The sequence below is a fragment of the Calliphora vicina genome, chromosome 1 (assembly GCF_958450345.1).
Source record: "Calliphora vicina chromosome 1, idCalVici1.1, whole genome shotgun sequence".
Classification (NCBI taxonomy): Eukaryota; Metazoa; Arthropoda; class Insecta; order Diptera; family Calliphoridae; genus Calliphora; species Calliphora vicina.
The window spans coordinates 79,329,577-79,346,897 of record NC_088780.1 but is presented as its reverse complement, the minus strand read 5'-3'; the positions used below and the strand labels follow the sequence as shown (position 1 = coordinate 79,346,897).

The 17,321-nt window shown below is 31.3% G+C and overlaps 2 protein-coding genes across 2 annotated transcripts in view; one reads left to right on the top strand and one right to left on the bottom strand.

Annotated features, from left to right (window-relative positions):
• Nepl16 (Neprilysin-like 16) overlaps nt 1–17,321 on the top strand; it is a 273,327-nt gene that overhangs the window by 231,463 nt on the left and 24,543 nt on the right. Inside the window, exon 9 of the mRNA XM_065514988.1 lies at nt 11,756–12,140. Coding sequence (XP_065371060.1) covers nt 11,756–12,140 — 385 coding nt within the window. The remainder of the gene's footprint in view (nt 1–11,755; nt 12,141–17,321) is intronic.
• Nucleotides 1,779–2,738, bottom strand: LOC135949490 (uncharacterized). The gene is made up of 2 exons (XM_065499074.1): nt 2,378–2,738; nt 1,779–2,301 (listed from the first exon to the last, which is right to left on the bottom strand). Exons 1-2 carry the CDS (start codon nt 2,736–2,738, stop codon nt 2,081–2,083), a joined length of 582 nt encoding a protein of 193 aa, XP_065355146.1. The 3' UTR covers nt 1,779–2,080.

Here is a 17,321-nt window from a genome sequence, read left to right as displayed (position 1 = left end):
TGTTCCGATCCGTCCCATTTTTAGTTAAACTTCAAACAGTGATACGAAATTGATTCGTATAAAGTTTGAAGATAGTCACAATTTTAGTTCTGCAGATATTCGAAAATAACTATTTACTTTGGGTGGTACAAATGTTGCCCTCTTTTGTCCCTTTATGGTCCAAGTTAAGAAAAACTATATAGTCTGTTATTGCTTCCAAGTAAAGGAATATCTACGTTCCAAATTTGAATAAAATCGGTGCAGCCGTTTACTCTTGATTCTTTAAGAACTAAAGGTACAAATTTTACCGGTTTTCCCCCCTTTAAATCTCTTTCTGGTCCAAGTATTAAAAAATATATAGCCTATTGACGCTTCCAAGTAAGGATCTATTTACGTTCCAAATTTCAATAAAATCGGTTCAGCCGTTTAGGCGTGAAGCTCAAACAAACTTACAAAGACATTTATATATTTATATGGATATGGATTACTGCAAGTACTTACAATTCTAAAAACAAGGCTTTCAAAATGTTTAATTTAGGACTCTAACCAATAAAAATAAAAGGTACGGAATAAGATATTTGTTATTTAGTAAAAAAAAAGGCTGAATATTATTAGAATTCATTTCGAAACAGAAATTTTAGGTTCTAAAGATGACGAGGCGGCCGTATTGTTAGCATATGCTGGCGAAATATTAGCACAATCGCAATTAATAATAAAAATATTAACTTAGATTAAAGTGGTGTTGAAAGTGATGGCGAATGTAATTTTGAAACGGTCTTCGAAAGTGATATTGAGGATGACATTTATGTATTTGAAAACCTCAATATTTTTTATTTTATCATGTGTTTTCCTTCTCCTGTAAAATTAGTAAAATGTAATGGAGTTTTTTTCTCTGGCATAAATGATGCCTTTATTCTGCCTTTTAACCTTTTCTGTGATCTTTTCTAATAGTGCATTTACACCTACGCCATAAACATGTTATAAGTTGTTTATGGTGATAAACTAGTTTGAGAAACTTGTTTATCCATACAAAACAAAAACAGGTTTGTAACTAGCTTTTGAGATAAACTAGTTACAAACAATGAGTTTTTGCTAATGCAACTCTGTTTTTCAAAAATTTTCTGGCAACGCTGGTAACATTTGACATTAGCACAAAAATAAAAAAACCGTTTTCTTTTAAAAAATAACCAAACTGTAAGAAAAAGTTTAAAAAATTTATTAAAAGGTATGTTTATATGTACATATATAAGTACGTGCAGCAACGTTTTTTTTATCAACATCCATATTTTTATTCATTTTTTTTATATTGAAGTCAGCTAAATAAACCACTTAACTGTCTAAAATGCTGATGTAAACTGTATTGTTTATGAAAGTAGCTTATGATCATAAACTAGTTTGGAAATTACAAGTGTAAATGCACTATAAAAAACAAATGTAGTTTGGAAAGGGTATAACGTGTTCTTTTCAAAAAATGTTGCCCTAAAACCCCGAAGATATGCTACACGATTCACCCTCAATTTTATCAAAGTGTTAGAAACTTTTTAAACAGCAAAATATGTATGTATATAGTTTTACAAAATTTAGAAGGTACTAGGCAGAGAAGCAAGCCGCATCGGCGCGGCTGACGACTAGCCGCTCAGCCAATTTTTTTCAACAAGCCACGCCGCACATTGGTTGAAGTTCATACAACGAGCGGCTAAAAATAGAAGCAGTTGTCCAAGGACAATGAAACTTGGCACATAGGCATTTTTTGTTTGAATCAAGAAAAATTTGAAAAATCAAAATGATCCGCCCACTTTTACGCCCACTTCCCATACAAAGTGAAAATTAAATTTTGACCTACGGCATTGATTTTTGGCACATAGCATTTTTAAACACTCAGAATCATTTGTGTGAAATTTGAAAAATATCCGCCCACTTTTACGCCCACTTCCCATACAACTTGTATTGAAAAAGTTTCATAACTCCCTTGATTTTTAATGCATCAACTCAATTTTCTCAAAAAATAAATATTATAATTGTAGAATGGGCTCCTGAAAATATATACCTGATCCGCCCACTTTTACGCCCACCTCCCATAGAAAAAACATGAATAAGTAATTTAAGCATAGTCTTTTAATAATTTTTTAACATCATTATCGTACTCCAATTTTTTGATTTTCAGCTTTGAGCGAAATCTATTTATGAATGGGTCTGAAGACAATAAAAGATTATGCATTACATCTTCATTAGTGGCTACACGCCCAATTCTTCGCGAATGGTGTAATCTATAGGCTCTATAGTCTTTATTCCTCGCTTCCTGAGCTTCCTCGGATAGCATACCTGATACAAATAATCAATTAAAATGTAAAAAATTCAAATGAAATCATTGAATAAGGGATTTTAGATACAGACATACCTATTGGCAGAATAGCTTCTGCTATAATTTTGCTACCATGCACCAGAATCTTATGCACAGTTACAGGCATGTAGTACCAGCCATAGAGATCAACAAACAACTTGGCAGTATCCATGCAATATATATGAAATTTGTTAGTGTCTATCGCTGCATTACAATTTATTGTTGCCAAAATAATTTTAAATCTATGTATTAATTCTTCTTTTATACCAATTACGTCTGCAGTTTTGGCTGGATTTTCGAAAAACCTTCTTGCCGTATTGCCATCGTTTGATGTGCCCATACCTTGCTTCACTGCGTCCACATTTATGCCCAGCGTCAACTTTAATCTCTTCTGAATTTGAGCTTTATTTGCCGCCATTTCAATTTTTGTGCAACTATCTGTTCTCCATTTTTTGAAACTTAGTCGGTAAGAAATGTGCAAAATGCACTCCATAAATTTGATTCTCGCATGCAAGGGAGAAATACCAAATGCAATTGTGTCTTCCGAACATTTTCTCAAAATCACCGCATCTAAACTATTCATTTCTGTGGGCTTTGCTCCACATATGAAGCAAACCGCCATAGATGAGCTTCCAGAAATCGTAGTAGCTACTTTCCCATCAATCATTGTTAATTTCAATGTGTGAGAAATATTCAAGTTTCTGCTATGCAATTCAACGACAGTATTTCTTAAATTTGCTATTTCGTCATTAACACGACTGACCTCAGAATTTATAACTTCAGCTGTTTCTTGTATAAATTCAAATTTTAACGGTCGGCAAAATCTAGTTGATGACGGCTCTGTATTTCTCCAGCACATTGTTGACATATTATTACGCTCTGTGATGGTCAATGGAACAAATGACGTTAAGAACATATATTTATCGGAGTCATTTGGATCTGTTAATTTTTGATGGTATTCACTGTGTCCCGAACTTCCATCACAGCCCCATTTTGAGAACATTTGCAGTTCGTTGGGGAGTTCTGTCACCTCATTCTCGGATTTTGTCATCAAAATCCTGGTTACTGTATGATCTAATAACTCTTGTAGACCAACCTTGCTACAACTTTCTTGCACCTGAACATTTGCAGGATAGCATTTTTTTTTTGCTTCCAGTACCTGATGGTATGGTGGGTAAATGTCGAATCCAATTTCTCTAGCTGAACTGCGCAAAACCTCATATTGATGCTTTGACAACGAAGCATCAAGTATCAGCCCAAGTGCCTTCTCCGGGGTGAACCCCTTAATGCATTTGTTTAAACACTCACCTTTTTTTGCGGCGGACGACATCAACTCCATTGAGGTATTTTTACAAAAATCGTTTACCTTTGTCCTCTTTGTTCGCGGTTGGCAATCCTCGAAGGCTTTTACTGGACGTCCACGTTTAACCATATTTGAACAGCTTGGTGCTTCATTGTTTGCGGTATATTTGCACACTTTGTAAACATTGTTCAGCCAATTTTCATTAAGGTCAAGAAATCTGGATTTTATGCGTCTTACTTTTTGCCATCTATCTTTGAACTTTGTTAAAAAGTCTTTTTTCAAAAATCTAGTAAAGACTTCAACATCCTCAGCAGTCATTTCTTCATTACTATTTGCAATGACTTCGACAGTAACATCAATATCACTGTTGGTATCAATCAATATTTCGCAAATATTTAAATAAGAAATAGTTAAATTTTCCATAATTAATAAAATCTTGAAATCACTTAATAACACACCTCATATCACTGCACTTGCCAATGTAAATTAGCATATCAATAATATTAAATTTTTTTACCCAAATGCAGAAATTATAAAAAATCAGAAACTGTATATTATTGTTGGTATTTAATATATTACTTATTAAGCTCTAACGGAAAAGATTTAGTACAATAAAGAGAGCAAGACATAATGTGTAGTTGTTATTACATGCAACAACATAAAAAATTAATGATAACACAGCACCTAATACTCTATCGCATATAATCGAGCTTGATCTTCTATTGTTGTTATCAAACAGTATCATTAACAACAAAAACTTCAATTGAAGCTTATGCTTTTTTCAACAATGAAATATATAACAGTTAACACTATTGACTAGTTTGTATACCTATTACATTATATTATAAAATTACTATTTTTAAACTTTTGCTAAATTCAATTTATTTTATTATCAGTGCATTTATTCAATTATGTTTGACTGTAAATTCGATCTCTTTTTAAATAGTTAACTCATTTGCATATTGTTTCTCAATAATTATATTATTTGTCACTCATTACTCTCATTGTTTTATTATTATTGTTTACATATATACAATTGATGCTCAATGATCTTTTATTTATCTTTGTCTCATTCTTTTACTTTCGTAATAACTCATGTTATCACTCAACTCTCATTTACTTCTTAAAATACCGTTAATCGTGTATTATTTTATTGATTTATTTTGAAGCTTATCGACTGGCTAGGGTTTACTTAATAATTTAAGTATAAAAAATAATTAAATAACAAAACACCCAGGAAAGGAGATACATTTCTCCTTCCTACAACTAAAGAATTATGGCAACAACAACATGCATGAACGAAAATGCATGTTTTGTTACTTTATCACTATATCACTTTATAGTTTTTACTGTTTTTTTTTTTTGGAAAGGAGCAGGTAGGAGCAGCTGAATTTTTTTTAACTTTTAGCTGAGACTTCAAGCTGTAATTTGACATCTTTCGTTAAACAGCGCTCCACAGCGCTAAAAAGATGCAGTCCACTGAAGTTGATGAACATTGAAATTTTGATGTTGTTTATATTTTGTTCTACGAAATTTTTTATATGGCACTTTTTCAAACTTTTTTTAATGCAAATCTCATCTATGGAAATTGTCATTTACGAAAATATACAACAAAGTAAAATTATAAGTTTACTGTGATTGTACCAAATGATTGAATATACAGTAAATTTGCATGCCATTTTAAACAAGCGAACATATATGAACTTCGATCGTGTCTGTCCAAACAAATAATAAATATATCAGCCTAATATTACGGAATCATAATATTCTGATATCTGACAACAAATTACCAAAAAAATTATCCAAATCGGCGAACATGAAAAAAATGAATTTCGGCCACTCTTCAACCATTGTGCGCCGCCGCCGAATCACTCGGCTGGTTGGCGGCTCAATTGCTAGCCGATTCTCATTTTTTCTATCGTATTTAATTAAATATTAAGTAACAATTAATTTTTGGTTCTTTTTTAATATCAGTGAATACTAACGAAAATCGGTATTTAATTGAATTAGTGGCAGTGATACCATATATATGCATTTATCTTGTTTTTACTGTTTTGTGAAGCTTAATTAAGATATACATATAAAATCTGAACACATCTATTATTGTCAGGAACCGTAACAGTTATTACTTTTCATAAAAGTTATATTTTTTCACAAAAGAAATATAAAGGGTATTCATATCCAAAAAAGGGAAAATTACACTCTGATTGTTTTACACTTTTACACAAACACAAGAAAAAAGTTTTAAAAAACAATACAAATTTTTGTGGATTTTTTCTTGTGTTTGTGTGTAAAAGTGTCAAAAAATCAGAGTGTAATTTTCCATTTTTTTGAAATGAATACCCTTTATATTTCTTTTGTGAAAAAATATAACTTTTATGAAAAGTAATAACTGTTACGGTTCCTGACAATAATAGATTTATTTGTTTTGTAATTAATTTTTAATAAATAAAAATATTTTTATTTAAAGTAGCGTTTTTGGGTATTTATAAAAAGTATTAATACTGTTGAGACAAATTGACATGAAAATATTTTATAATTTGCTTAAGAAGCTAATTTTATATTGTTTGAATTCGGCTAAGCCGCCGAAAATTTTTGCTCATAAGCCGCCGCCGAAATTTTTGAATCGGCTTGCTTCTCTGGTACTAGGTTACTCAATTAATCGGGTTTCTGGTTTAATCGGTTAATCGAGCAAATAATTAATCAGGGTTAAGATTTAATCGGTTAATAATCGGTTAATTTTAAATTAATCGATTACCGAATAATTTATATTTAAATTTTTAACTGAAAATATATCCACGAATTTTCTGTAATTAAATACAAAATAGTCAAAACATAGCAATTCAACCAAAAAGTAATTCATTTTCTTTAGTTTTAAGAAAACTCGATTTAGAAAAAACTCTCTCGCTGTTTGTAGATGTTAGTGAAATCGAAAGTAAGGCATGGTAAAGAATATCCAATATCTCAGTTATTTTTTTGTTTTTAAACATATGTATAAAATCTCCATTATACCATTGAAGTAATTTTTGGGATTTTTTAGATTTTAAATACTTTTAATAATTTCGATAATTTCTGATAAAAACTTATTTCCGTAGTGTCTCCGTAGTTTCGCCTATTATCATGTTCTCAACCGACAAATACATGTGAATTAAATATGTCAGTTTTCATACTCACTAAACCTGATTCTTGGATATTCGAACAAATATGTAATTTTACTTTGACATTTGAATTAAAATGGCAAAATAAATACAAAAAATATGTTAAAGTGCAAAAAAAAAGAAATTTCGGTTAATCGACACAAAATAATCGGTTTATTTGTTATTTGAAAATCGCCAATTTTGAATTATTCGAACAGTTAACATACAAAAATTAATCGGTTAACCGTTAATCGGTTAACCGGTGAATATCCTAGAAGGTACATAAAAGAAAATTGCATAAATGGTAATGGTTTTTGTTCTATTGTGATATTTAAAAATGTAAAACAGTATGAGGGTATGGGTAACTTTTAATAAATGGTACAAAATATGTTGGCAACATTTTGTGTCAGAAAAGAAAACGCCATAAGTTAGGGCTTTTTTCGTGTTAGGTGACGATATGTAGAGTGAGCCTCAAAAGTGAGTGTACACCAAAAATTATATGTTTTTTTTAAGATGATAAAAATCCTAAAATTTATCTATCGATTAAAATTTAAAAGTTTCGGTTTGTTGGAGAATTGGTTGAATAATAGATTCTGTTGTGAAAAAAAAAGATTCAAGTCGGACTATAATGATTTTCATGATCGTAAAAAATCAAAAAATTCGCTGGTGTTTACCCACTTTTGAGGCTGTGTGTATAAGTACCTAAATGTTGCAAAATTATGTTAAACATTTTGTCTAACATTGTAATTAACTTTTTGCGTATTTATAAAGGTTTTCGATTACTGAATACAAATATGAACATTTTTACGAATCACAAGGACCCCGATTCCTGGCAGCTGGCGATTATAATGCTAAGCATACTCACTGGGGATCAAGACTTGTAACCCCGAAAGATCGCGCTTTGTTTAATACAATCTCTAAATTGAATTTGAATGTGCTGTCGAGCGGAGAACCAACATACTGGCCTACTGACCCAAGCATAATACCTGATGTCATTGATTTTGCAATTACAAAAAATTTACCAATGGAACTAATTCAGGTTAAATCTTCATTAGTATTATACTCGGATCACTCACCCACCTTCGTTACTCTATTGAACCTCCGAGAAATAGTATCTGACTCAATTAATAAATATCTGGAGAACTTAGATGCCACCCAGTTAGGATTTTTATCCCGGGAATTCCCGGGACAAATTTCCCGGGAATTTTGCAAATTTTTCACTATCCGATTACCGGGATTTTTAGTCGGGATTCCCGGGAAATAAAAACTGACGAAACTACAAAGAAAACAAGTTAGAACTCACAAAAAAAATGTGAAAAGTTTTTTTTACAGTTTTTCGTTTATATCTCGGCAATAATAGACCGATTATTACTATTATTTTTTTTCGAATGAACATTTAAAATGACATATGGAAAACTGCACGATCTAGAAATAAATGTGAGTAATCTTCAATGCCAAGATGTACCGGTGCGAATTATTCCAGAAAAGTATTTGATGGCACACCATTTGGTATTTTCAAGTATAGAATGCATTTTGGCCTTGAAAGGAAACACAGCAATAGTTCATGTTTTTTTATACCCTACACCACCATAGTGGGGAGGGAGGCTGGCTGGCTGTCCATGTAAACCTTGTGCGCAGAGTACAGGTCGCAATTTTGAAGATATTTCGATCAAATTTGGTACGTATTATTTTTTCGGCCCAAGGACCAAGCCTATTGAAACTGGCTGAAATCGGTCCATTATTTCACCTAGCCCCCATACAAATGTCCTTCCGAAATTGGACTTTATCGGTCATTAGTGTTTAATTTATATATGTATCTCCACAAATTGCGCTCCAAATATGTTTTATATATACAAAATTCATATCACTAAATTTTGTGACGATCGGTCCATAATTAGTCATAGCTCCCATATAGAACCGCTTCCAAAAATCACTTTAACGTGCATAAATCGCTTAAAAATGTTGGTATACTCACAAAATTCAACATAGTGAACTTTCATATAGACATAAATCACACGACCTAATTTCATGGTGATCGGTCCATAATTAGTCATTGCCCCCATATAAGGCCCACTTCCGAAAATAACTCAAAAATATAAATTATTGAAATTTTAAAAGAAAAATGTTTTTGCTCTTTTACTTAGTGTAGGGTATTATATGGTCGGGCTTGACCGACCATACTTTCTTACTTGTTATTATTAAAAGCTGAATAAAACTGAATGAAGAAACAACATTTTATTTAACTCAATTTGTAGTAAATTTGAATCAACAAAAATTTAATCATTCAAAGTTTGAATAAATTCTGTTAATAATCAACTGCAAAACTAATTAAATTTAAATGAAGCTAAAGAATTAGATACTGGGAATGGATTTATGGAATGAAAGGCTGACAGTATTCCAAAAAAAGTTAATGAAAAATTTATAGAAAATATGCCATTGCGTGTAAAATTTTATTTACGTAATAAAGGATTTTGAAAATTTTTTTAAAAAGTGCAATTCTTCCCTAAAGTTATTGTGGGGTGCAAAATTGAGTACATGCGAGTTATTTTAGTTTTGTCTGTTTTTTTATTTAAAACTGGATGTTTTTTGTTTTGAATTGTAATTCATTTTGTTACATATTAAACATAAAATAAATGACAGAAAAAATTTTTGGATTTGCTTTATTAGTTTTATTTTTATTCCAGAAGAAATGCACAAAATAGAAACATGTACTCATTTGAGCTCCCCACTGTTATTCTAGTGGAGGCTGGGCGAGAAACGATACTGAAAAAGGAAACCTGTTTCTTAGTCATCTAAAGAATGTATTTTCCCCAAACGAGTCAAACGACATAATATAGTTACCACCTACTTTACCCCATATTACTGCAGCTGAACCACTTTGTTTTGAGATTTCAGAGATTAACAAGGCTATTGTTGATTTAAACTCCAAAAAATCACGTGGTATTGATAAAATCAGTAACAACATGCTCCTCGAGCTACCCCAAATTGCATTAAGAATAATCCTATTTATTTTTAATGCTATATTACGCCTTGAATATTACCCACCAGAATGGAAGGTTTCTTTAGTTACAATGATACCTAAGCCATATAGACCCATTAGCCTATTGTCAAATATATCAAAGCTATTCGAAAAACTCTTAATGCACAAGTTAAAGCCGGTAGTGAATCATTTTGATTATATTGCAACTCATCAATTCGGATTTCGAGAAAAACATAAGACCATAGAACAAACTCACAAATAGGGAGACTTCATAAGTTCACCACAAGAAGTATACTTGGTCCATTCCTATGTTTGCTATATACTTGTGATATGCCTACAAACAGTCGAACCCACATATCAACATTTGCTGATGACACAGCTATACTAGCCATTCATGAAAATCCCCAAGAAGCATCTGTACTTTTACAATACAATATACTCGACATAGAAAAAATAGAGGTGGTTAAAACAATGGAGAATAAAAGTAAACGAGCAAAAATGTATACATCTCATTTTCACATTGCGTAGAGAATCGTGCCCTCCAATCCTAATAAATAATCATATAATACCTCAACAAACTGAAGTTAAATATCTAGGTCTGCATCTCGACCGATGTCTTACCTGGAAAAAGCATATAGATACGAAATTGACTCAAATGAAGTTAAAATTACTACAAATTTACTGGTTAATTGGTAAAATCTCGAGATTGAGTTTAGATTGCAAACTTTTGCTGTACAGCTCAATAATAAAACCCATATGGTGCTATGGAATTCAATTATGGGGCACGGCCTCAGCTTCTAATATTGAAAAAATTCAAAGATTCCAAAATAAAATATTACCAATGATAACAGCAGCGCCTTGGTATGTGAGAAATATTAACATTCATAAGGACCTAGGTGTCTCCCTGGTGAAAAATTAAATAAAAAAACAAGTGGAGTCATATTTGAAAAAGTTAGAAGTTCACCCAATCCGACTTGCACTTGAACATTAATGAGAAGTAATGGCTACATCCGACTAAGAAGAAGGAATCCAACAGACCTGCGCTGATGATAGGATCTATAAATTAAACATAATTTTTCGTCCAACTGTGGTGGGACGTAAATAAAAAATAATATTTAGATTTAAGATTTGAACAAATTATTGATAGTTCACATTATTTTGTGAAGATACAATAAATAAAATATGAAAAAAAAAGTATTTATAAATACGTCAATCATGCACTGTCTGACTTCAAATTGGCCACGTTCACTGACAATGATATCAAACTTTGTACAGGTTTGTTTTCCAACTATCTAAAATTTTTTAAAGCATAGCTGTAAAACGGAAACTAAAATGTTTGCTAATCTGATCAGAATATTTCTGATGAATATTTAATGATGGACTTTGTTTTCGAATGTTTTTTTAACATTATCAATACTTGAATTGTTAACTTTAATGTTATTTTTTTTTTGTTTTTCTTTAACAATAAAATTTTAATATTTTTTTTAATAATATCTTACATCAAAACTAAATTTTTTACTTTTTTAAAAAAAATAAATTATTCGAATAATTCGATTAATTTTAAACGTGTGTTCGAATTATTCGAACAAGTTAAAAACACTTATTCGAATTATTCGTTTTATTCGAACAAGAGAAAAATCGAATAATTTGAATACCCTAGTATCTATGTCTACATACATACAAAGTAAAAACTTATATATCAGCCATTTATGTACCGATTATCTCGATTTTAAATATAAACGTAAGTTGGACTATGACGGATATATTGATGTTTCAATCATGAATGTAAGTTATTTGGGGGCTTCGGAAAGGCGGGCTATCTATAACGGTCCAGAATATATATACTTTTTGGGGTTATAAATGAATGTTTTGACAAACATTAATGATGTTTGTTGTGAATTTATTAAAACAAAAAAATCCCGCTTTTTTCTTAACACTTGTTTCTTTTCATGTTCTTAATATCAATAAAACAATAAATAATAATGTAATATTTTTCTGTTCTTTATAAAAATTAGTTGTGCCGCTATCGGTAATTCTTGTTCCGTACTTTGATGGAAGACTGCCGCCTTACTTGCAGTACGCTTCAGTTGGCGTTGCTGTAGCTAAAGAGATATTACGGTCGATAACTAAAGCTTTTGAAGATAAGGCGATGCGATGCGTTCCTAAATCTGTGAATATATTTTCCAACTATAGTCGGATGGACATATTAATACATTCGGGTGGAATGCAAATATCATACCATTCAATGCTTTCATTAACAGGCCCAATAAAAGGGATGGCTAGACTACCGGGACTAAATTTAACACCTACACAGATATTCTTTCTCGTATCTGCACAAGAGCTGTGTGCCGAATCAGACTATACCGGTATTGATACAGATGCACCTGAATTTGAACACATGTAAGTTTTCATTTATTCATACTCCGCAAGTCATATTTATTAACTTTTATAATTATATTTGGTTTGCTTACATAAAGCAGCTCTTTAAATAACGCATTAACCTTTTAACTGATTTTACATCCAAAATAATTTTAAATCATTAAAAAACTGAAAAAATAGCTTTTTGATAATTACTCAGAGGTTTAATGGAATCTACAGTCAAAATGCAATATAATAATACCGTTGTCAATATATTATGTAACTTTTGATTAATTATTATGTCTTTGGGACCATAACGGTCCGCGCCCTTGGTATTTAAAGTAAAAATTTAAAACTTAAACTCAGCTGCACCCGATGTATACCCACTATTTGAGTTAAAAAATAGTTGAAAAATAAGTAGTTTTTCGTCAAGTTCCCAATATTTTTCAGTTTATTTTGTAAGTAAAGTTTATTCTGGGAATTGTTAAAAATCACGTTAAATTTAACCCTCCGATCGGGACTAGTCGCAATGTATCAAATTGATATCAATAAAAGAAAGGCGCGTTTGAAAATAATCTCTTCACTTTTTATTTCGAAAACACAAAAACAATATCAAATTCAAAGTATTTAAAAGAATAATACAAATAAAATTGCAGTATAAATATATTTATATCAAAAAATAGCTAAAACTTAGGGTGTTTAAAAAATTTACAATAAAAAAATTATGCCTGTATCAACTAGATCAGTTGCGAGTAACGGAGGGTTAAAGCATTATTCGAATATTTCCTAAAATTCCTAAATCATTTGTACTATTCTAGTTTTGATTTAATTTGTTTCGGAAATTAAAATCGTATGATGATTTTAATATTTTATTCGCAAAATAATAAAACTCATTGTCTGATTTTTATTTTAAAACCATTTTCGAGTTTTATTTTAAAAAATTCTAATTAATTATTATAAACGAAATCTATATGCAGTGGCGGCAGCTATACTAGAGACACATACTTGAATTTTTTATATCGACTGAATTTTAAGTGCGATAGTGCCAAAACAAAACCACCTAGGGGTATGAAAATTACACCCCAATTATGTTAGACGATTGTTTCGTCTTGTCTGAGGAAGAAAAGTAGTCGAAGTTACGATTCAGTAAGACAATATATTTTTTTCGTCTGGCTTACGTCGTTTGTGTCTATGATTTACGTTATTATCATGTTATTACTGCCAAGTTATTTTTTTCCAAATTTTTAAATTTTTCTTCTACATTTTTCGTTGAATTTATACATTTTAATCTTTTGGCAATAATGTTTTTTATAAAATTTGAGAAATCAAAAAAATTATTAATTAATAAAAAATAAAAAACAGCTTACAAACAAAAATGGAAGATAGCCATATTCTCCGATTTTGGGTCATTTAGAAGTTCCGTTGGATTTTCTGTACGCTTCTCTTGCGGCGGTACATGTTCATGTTTTTTGTGAACGACTTTTTCAGTCTTTTCGGAGTTTCTACACTCGATTCTACCCCACTTTGGCTCATTTTTGTTGGGAAAATTTTTGGGAGATGTTTGTGAAGCTCTCGTGTTAGTTTCTAGAGGGACACAATTCCCTGCTCTTTCATCACGTACTTGGTGTTGTCAGCGACGCGGGTGTCAGAGTGATTAGCGTTGTTGGTGATGACCTCGCTAATCCATCTATCAACTCCTTATTAGGTTGGGATGAATGTGTTGCCTCTTCTGCAAGGGGCTTATCATGCGGCGGTGTTCTCTTTATGACCGATTTTCTCTGTATTAACTGGTGCGCTTATAAAGTTAGAAACTGGGGCAAAGAGGCATTCCAAGTCGCCGGTAAACAAAGGATTGGTTTATTCACCATTCTTGTTGTTGTTTTTATTATTAAGACTCATTTCTTTACTGGGTCCCAACTCATAGCCGTTATCTCCGTTCGATGTGTAGTCACGTTATGCGGTCCCATGGTTGTCTATGCAGGCAGGGTGGCCATGCGTTGACGTGGGGTCCTCATGAGACTCTGCGTTCAGAGCCAGACCCGTGTTAATCAGGACGAAATCAGCTGAACCTACACCACCAACATAACGGCGACGAACATCGATCGTACCGTGAGATTTGCCAGGTTTTAACGGGACGAATGCGACTGCGATATTAGCCATTTCTGTCAGGTTTCAATCCGACATACTGAAGTTCTGGAATACCTGTGTATCTATATATCTATCTATCTAATAGTTGTATCGCGCAATTGTTTTCTTTCAACACGAAGACTGTCCGTTTTTTTAAACAAACCAACAAAAGTAAAACTACTCAAACTACTCTAGACGACTACAAAATAGTTTTCGTCTATTTTGAAATTTAAAATCGTCTACAATATTTTACTGAATCAAATATTTTACGTTATTAAATCCATAATCCTAGACAACAACAATTATTGTTTTATAGAATTCAAAACTTATAACTCAAATATGAAAAGAAGAAAATTCGTCCTAAAACGTCTTACAGAATTGGGGCATTAGTATTAATATTTCTATTTTCTAAAAAATGTTTGAAAAATCGGTACAACATATATGGACAAAGATATGTGGAAATATGCCTCAGCGAACATCCGCTGTTAATAACATGATATGGTCGAATCAAATGTAACTAAAAATATAAAATTTGGTCTGAATATTTTCTAATAATAAAAATATTATTATACTAGCTGTCCCGACAAACGTTGTTCTGCCATAGCTCACACAAAGTTTGAAGACTCCCACTATAATAGTACTCCACATATGCAATAATAAATTTTTCCTTTGTATGGAAAAAAAATTGTTCACGTTCAGAGAAAATAACGGGTGTGTTCGTAAATTCAGTATGATTGCATCACTGCAGCAAATTAAAAGTTTACCGTTCGAAAAAGCATATTTGCGATTATTGCTTTACGTCAAACGTTTTTTAATGCAAATTGTTGGCAGTGATGCCGCAAATTTGTGCAACCAATGCATCATTAAGTTATATGTTGCAAAAGTTTCAAGGTCGTGGCATCAGTGATGCACAAATTTACTGCATTTACGAACACACCCAACCTTTTAAACCATATACAATATTGGTGAACAATAACATACTTAAAAATGTACCACAAAAAACGTGTGGCCTATTTATATATAAGATAAAAGTTGGGAAATATGTTTATATAAAAAAAAATTTTTGGTCAAAAATCGTATGTGTTCGTGGAGAATATGTAAGAATTGACACAGCTGAATAAAACAGACTTGTGTGTTAAAACAATCACATGGAATTTAGCTAACAATTTTGTTCCTAATTGGCTGGCCACCACTGTATATGTAAAGGGCTGACTTTGATCTTCTGCCTCTCTCGAACAACGAATGCAGATGATCTTGTTAAAGTGCAGTCCAAGGCGAATTTATTACAGGTAACGTTAAAAATCCAGCGGACTATTTGATAGTAGATATGTTTTTTCACTTCTATCTGCCAATGTTTGTTTACATTACTTTTTGTTTCTTTTAAGAAAAAATATAAAATAGTAGAAAAGTGAATAAGTGATCATTTTAAACAATCAACATATAACAAAATATAAATAAAAAGCGTTGCTGTACTCCGTGAAAGTAAATTTCACGTCTATTAGGCACTTTGAATTCGTAATTGCAAATGGCATTTACGATGGCCTCAGGCAGGGTTATATGGTTGCCAAATGTCCCGATTTTCGCGGGATTGTCCCGCTTTTAGTCATGAAATCCCGCGTCCCGCTCGGGATTCGTAATTCCCGCTTTTTTTTATTTTCTACATCTACTAACTACTTACTTCATATATAGCTTTAAAGAACTGCTGATTTTGAATTAAATATTTATTAAATTGCAAAAAAATATCATTTATGTTGAAAATTTATAAAAAATTCAACAAAACAATGAAGTGGAAATGATATGAATGTATTTCTCGTGTGTAAATATTTATTCAGAAAAGAGTTCCAGTTATTTTTCAATATACATACATACATATGTATGTTAAATTCTAAAACAGCAATTCTACATACATATGTTCGTATAGCTCAAAAATAATGGATAATAATGATCAATCGACTCAGAATAAATAAAAAAAATGTACCTCCTTCATTATGTCCATCTTCTGGCTGGTTGTCCGTGACTAAATTATAGGTCTTAAATTTTAAAATACGTAATTTAATATTATTTGACGCATGTCACACCGCTGAAGCCCACCGATTGCTCAGCAAAGCTTATGGTTTGTTCGGTTCTGAAGTGGTGATTTTGATAAGGAAGATAAATATCACCCAGGCTAGAGAAAAAAGTTTGAAGACTAAGAATTGGAGGCATTACTCCATGAAGATTGTGGGTAAACTCAACATGTTGAGTTTAACAACAGCTCTTGCAAGAGCTTACAAAATCATTGGGAGCTACTAAATCACCAATTTCAAAACGTTTACGTTATAAGATTTAGACATTTATTGCATAAATTTACAATTTGAGACAAATACCGTGTTAAGAAGGTTGAGATATAATTTATTATTTTATGTCCCGCTTAAATTTTGAAAATCCCGCCATTTTTCACATATTTTTAAAAATGGTCCGCTTTTTGCAAAAATAAAACTGGTAACCTTACAGGGTTATGACTAGAAGATTGGAGATTAAATTAAGTTTAATCTGCGGATGTTTTGGGTTGTCGATTATTTTATTAAGGAATTCCTCAAAATAAAAATTATAATTTTGATCGAAATGTATATGGTCGGATTGATAAATTTTCGGAGCCTTTCATTCAATTAGTTTAAGTTAGTTTTAGCAAATTTTACTATGAATAAATTATGAAACGTGTGGTGAAAAAAGTCCCCAAGAGAAATCCAAATTCGACAACACCACCACAATTAAAGAGATTGACCCATAATCATAGGCAAACATAAAGTATATTTTAAGAGAATTAAACACGACTTTACTTAAAGCACGATGGCCACGTATCAAACTGATTTGACAAATAATATATATACATATTATTTGTAAAGTAATTAAGTAATTAAGATTTAAAAAAATTATTTTGAGTAAATATATATATGTGGTAATAATTTATGTACCTGTTATTAATTTATTTCAATATGGTTATCAGAAACTTCTCTTAATTAAGTAAAAAATATATATTTTTTTTAAGCACTAATTTGATTTAAATTTTTTATTATATATATATGTTTTGAAGTTGACAAAAATAGAAATTAGCCT

Excerpts from the sequence above, each read along its gene's own strand:
- LOC135949490 (XM_065499074.1), bottom strand. The coding sequence starts at position 2,738 with ATGGCGGCAAATAAAGCTCAAATTCAGAAGAGATTAAAGTTGACGCTG. Across the intron at positions 2,302-2,377 it reads AGAAGCTATTCTGCCAATAG|GTATGCTATCCGAGGAAGCT; the intron begins GTATGTCTGTAT and ends TATTTGTATCAG.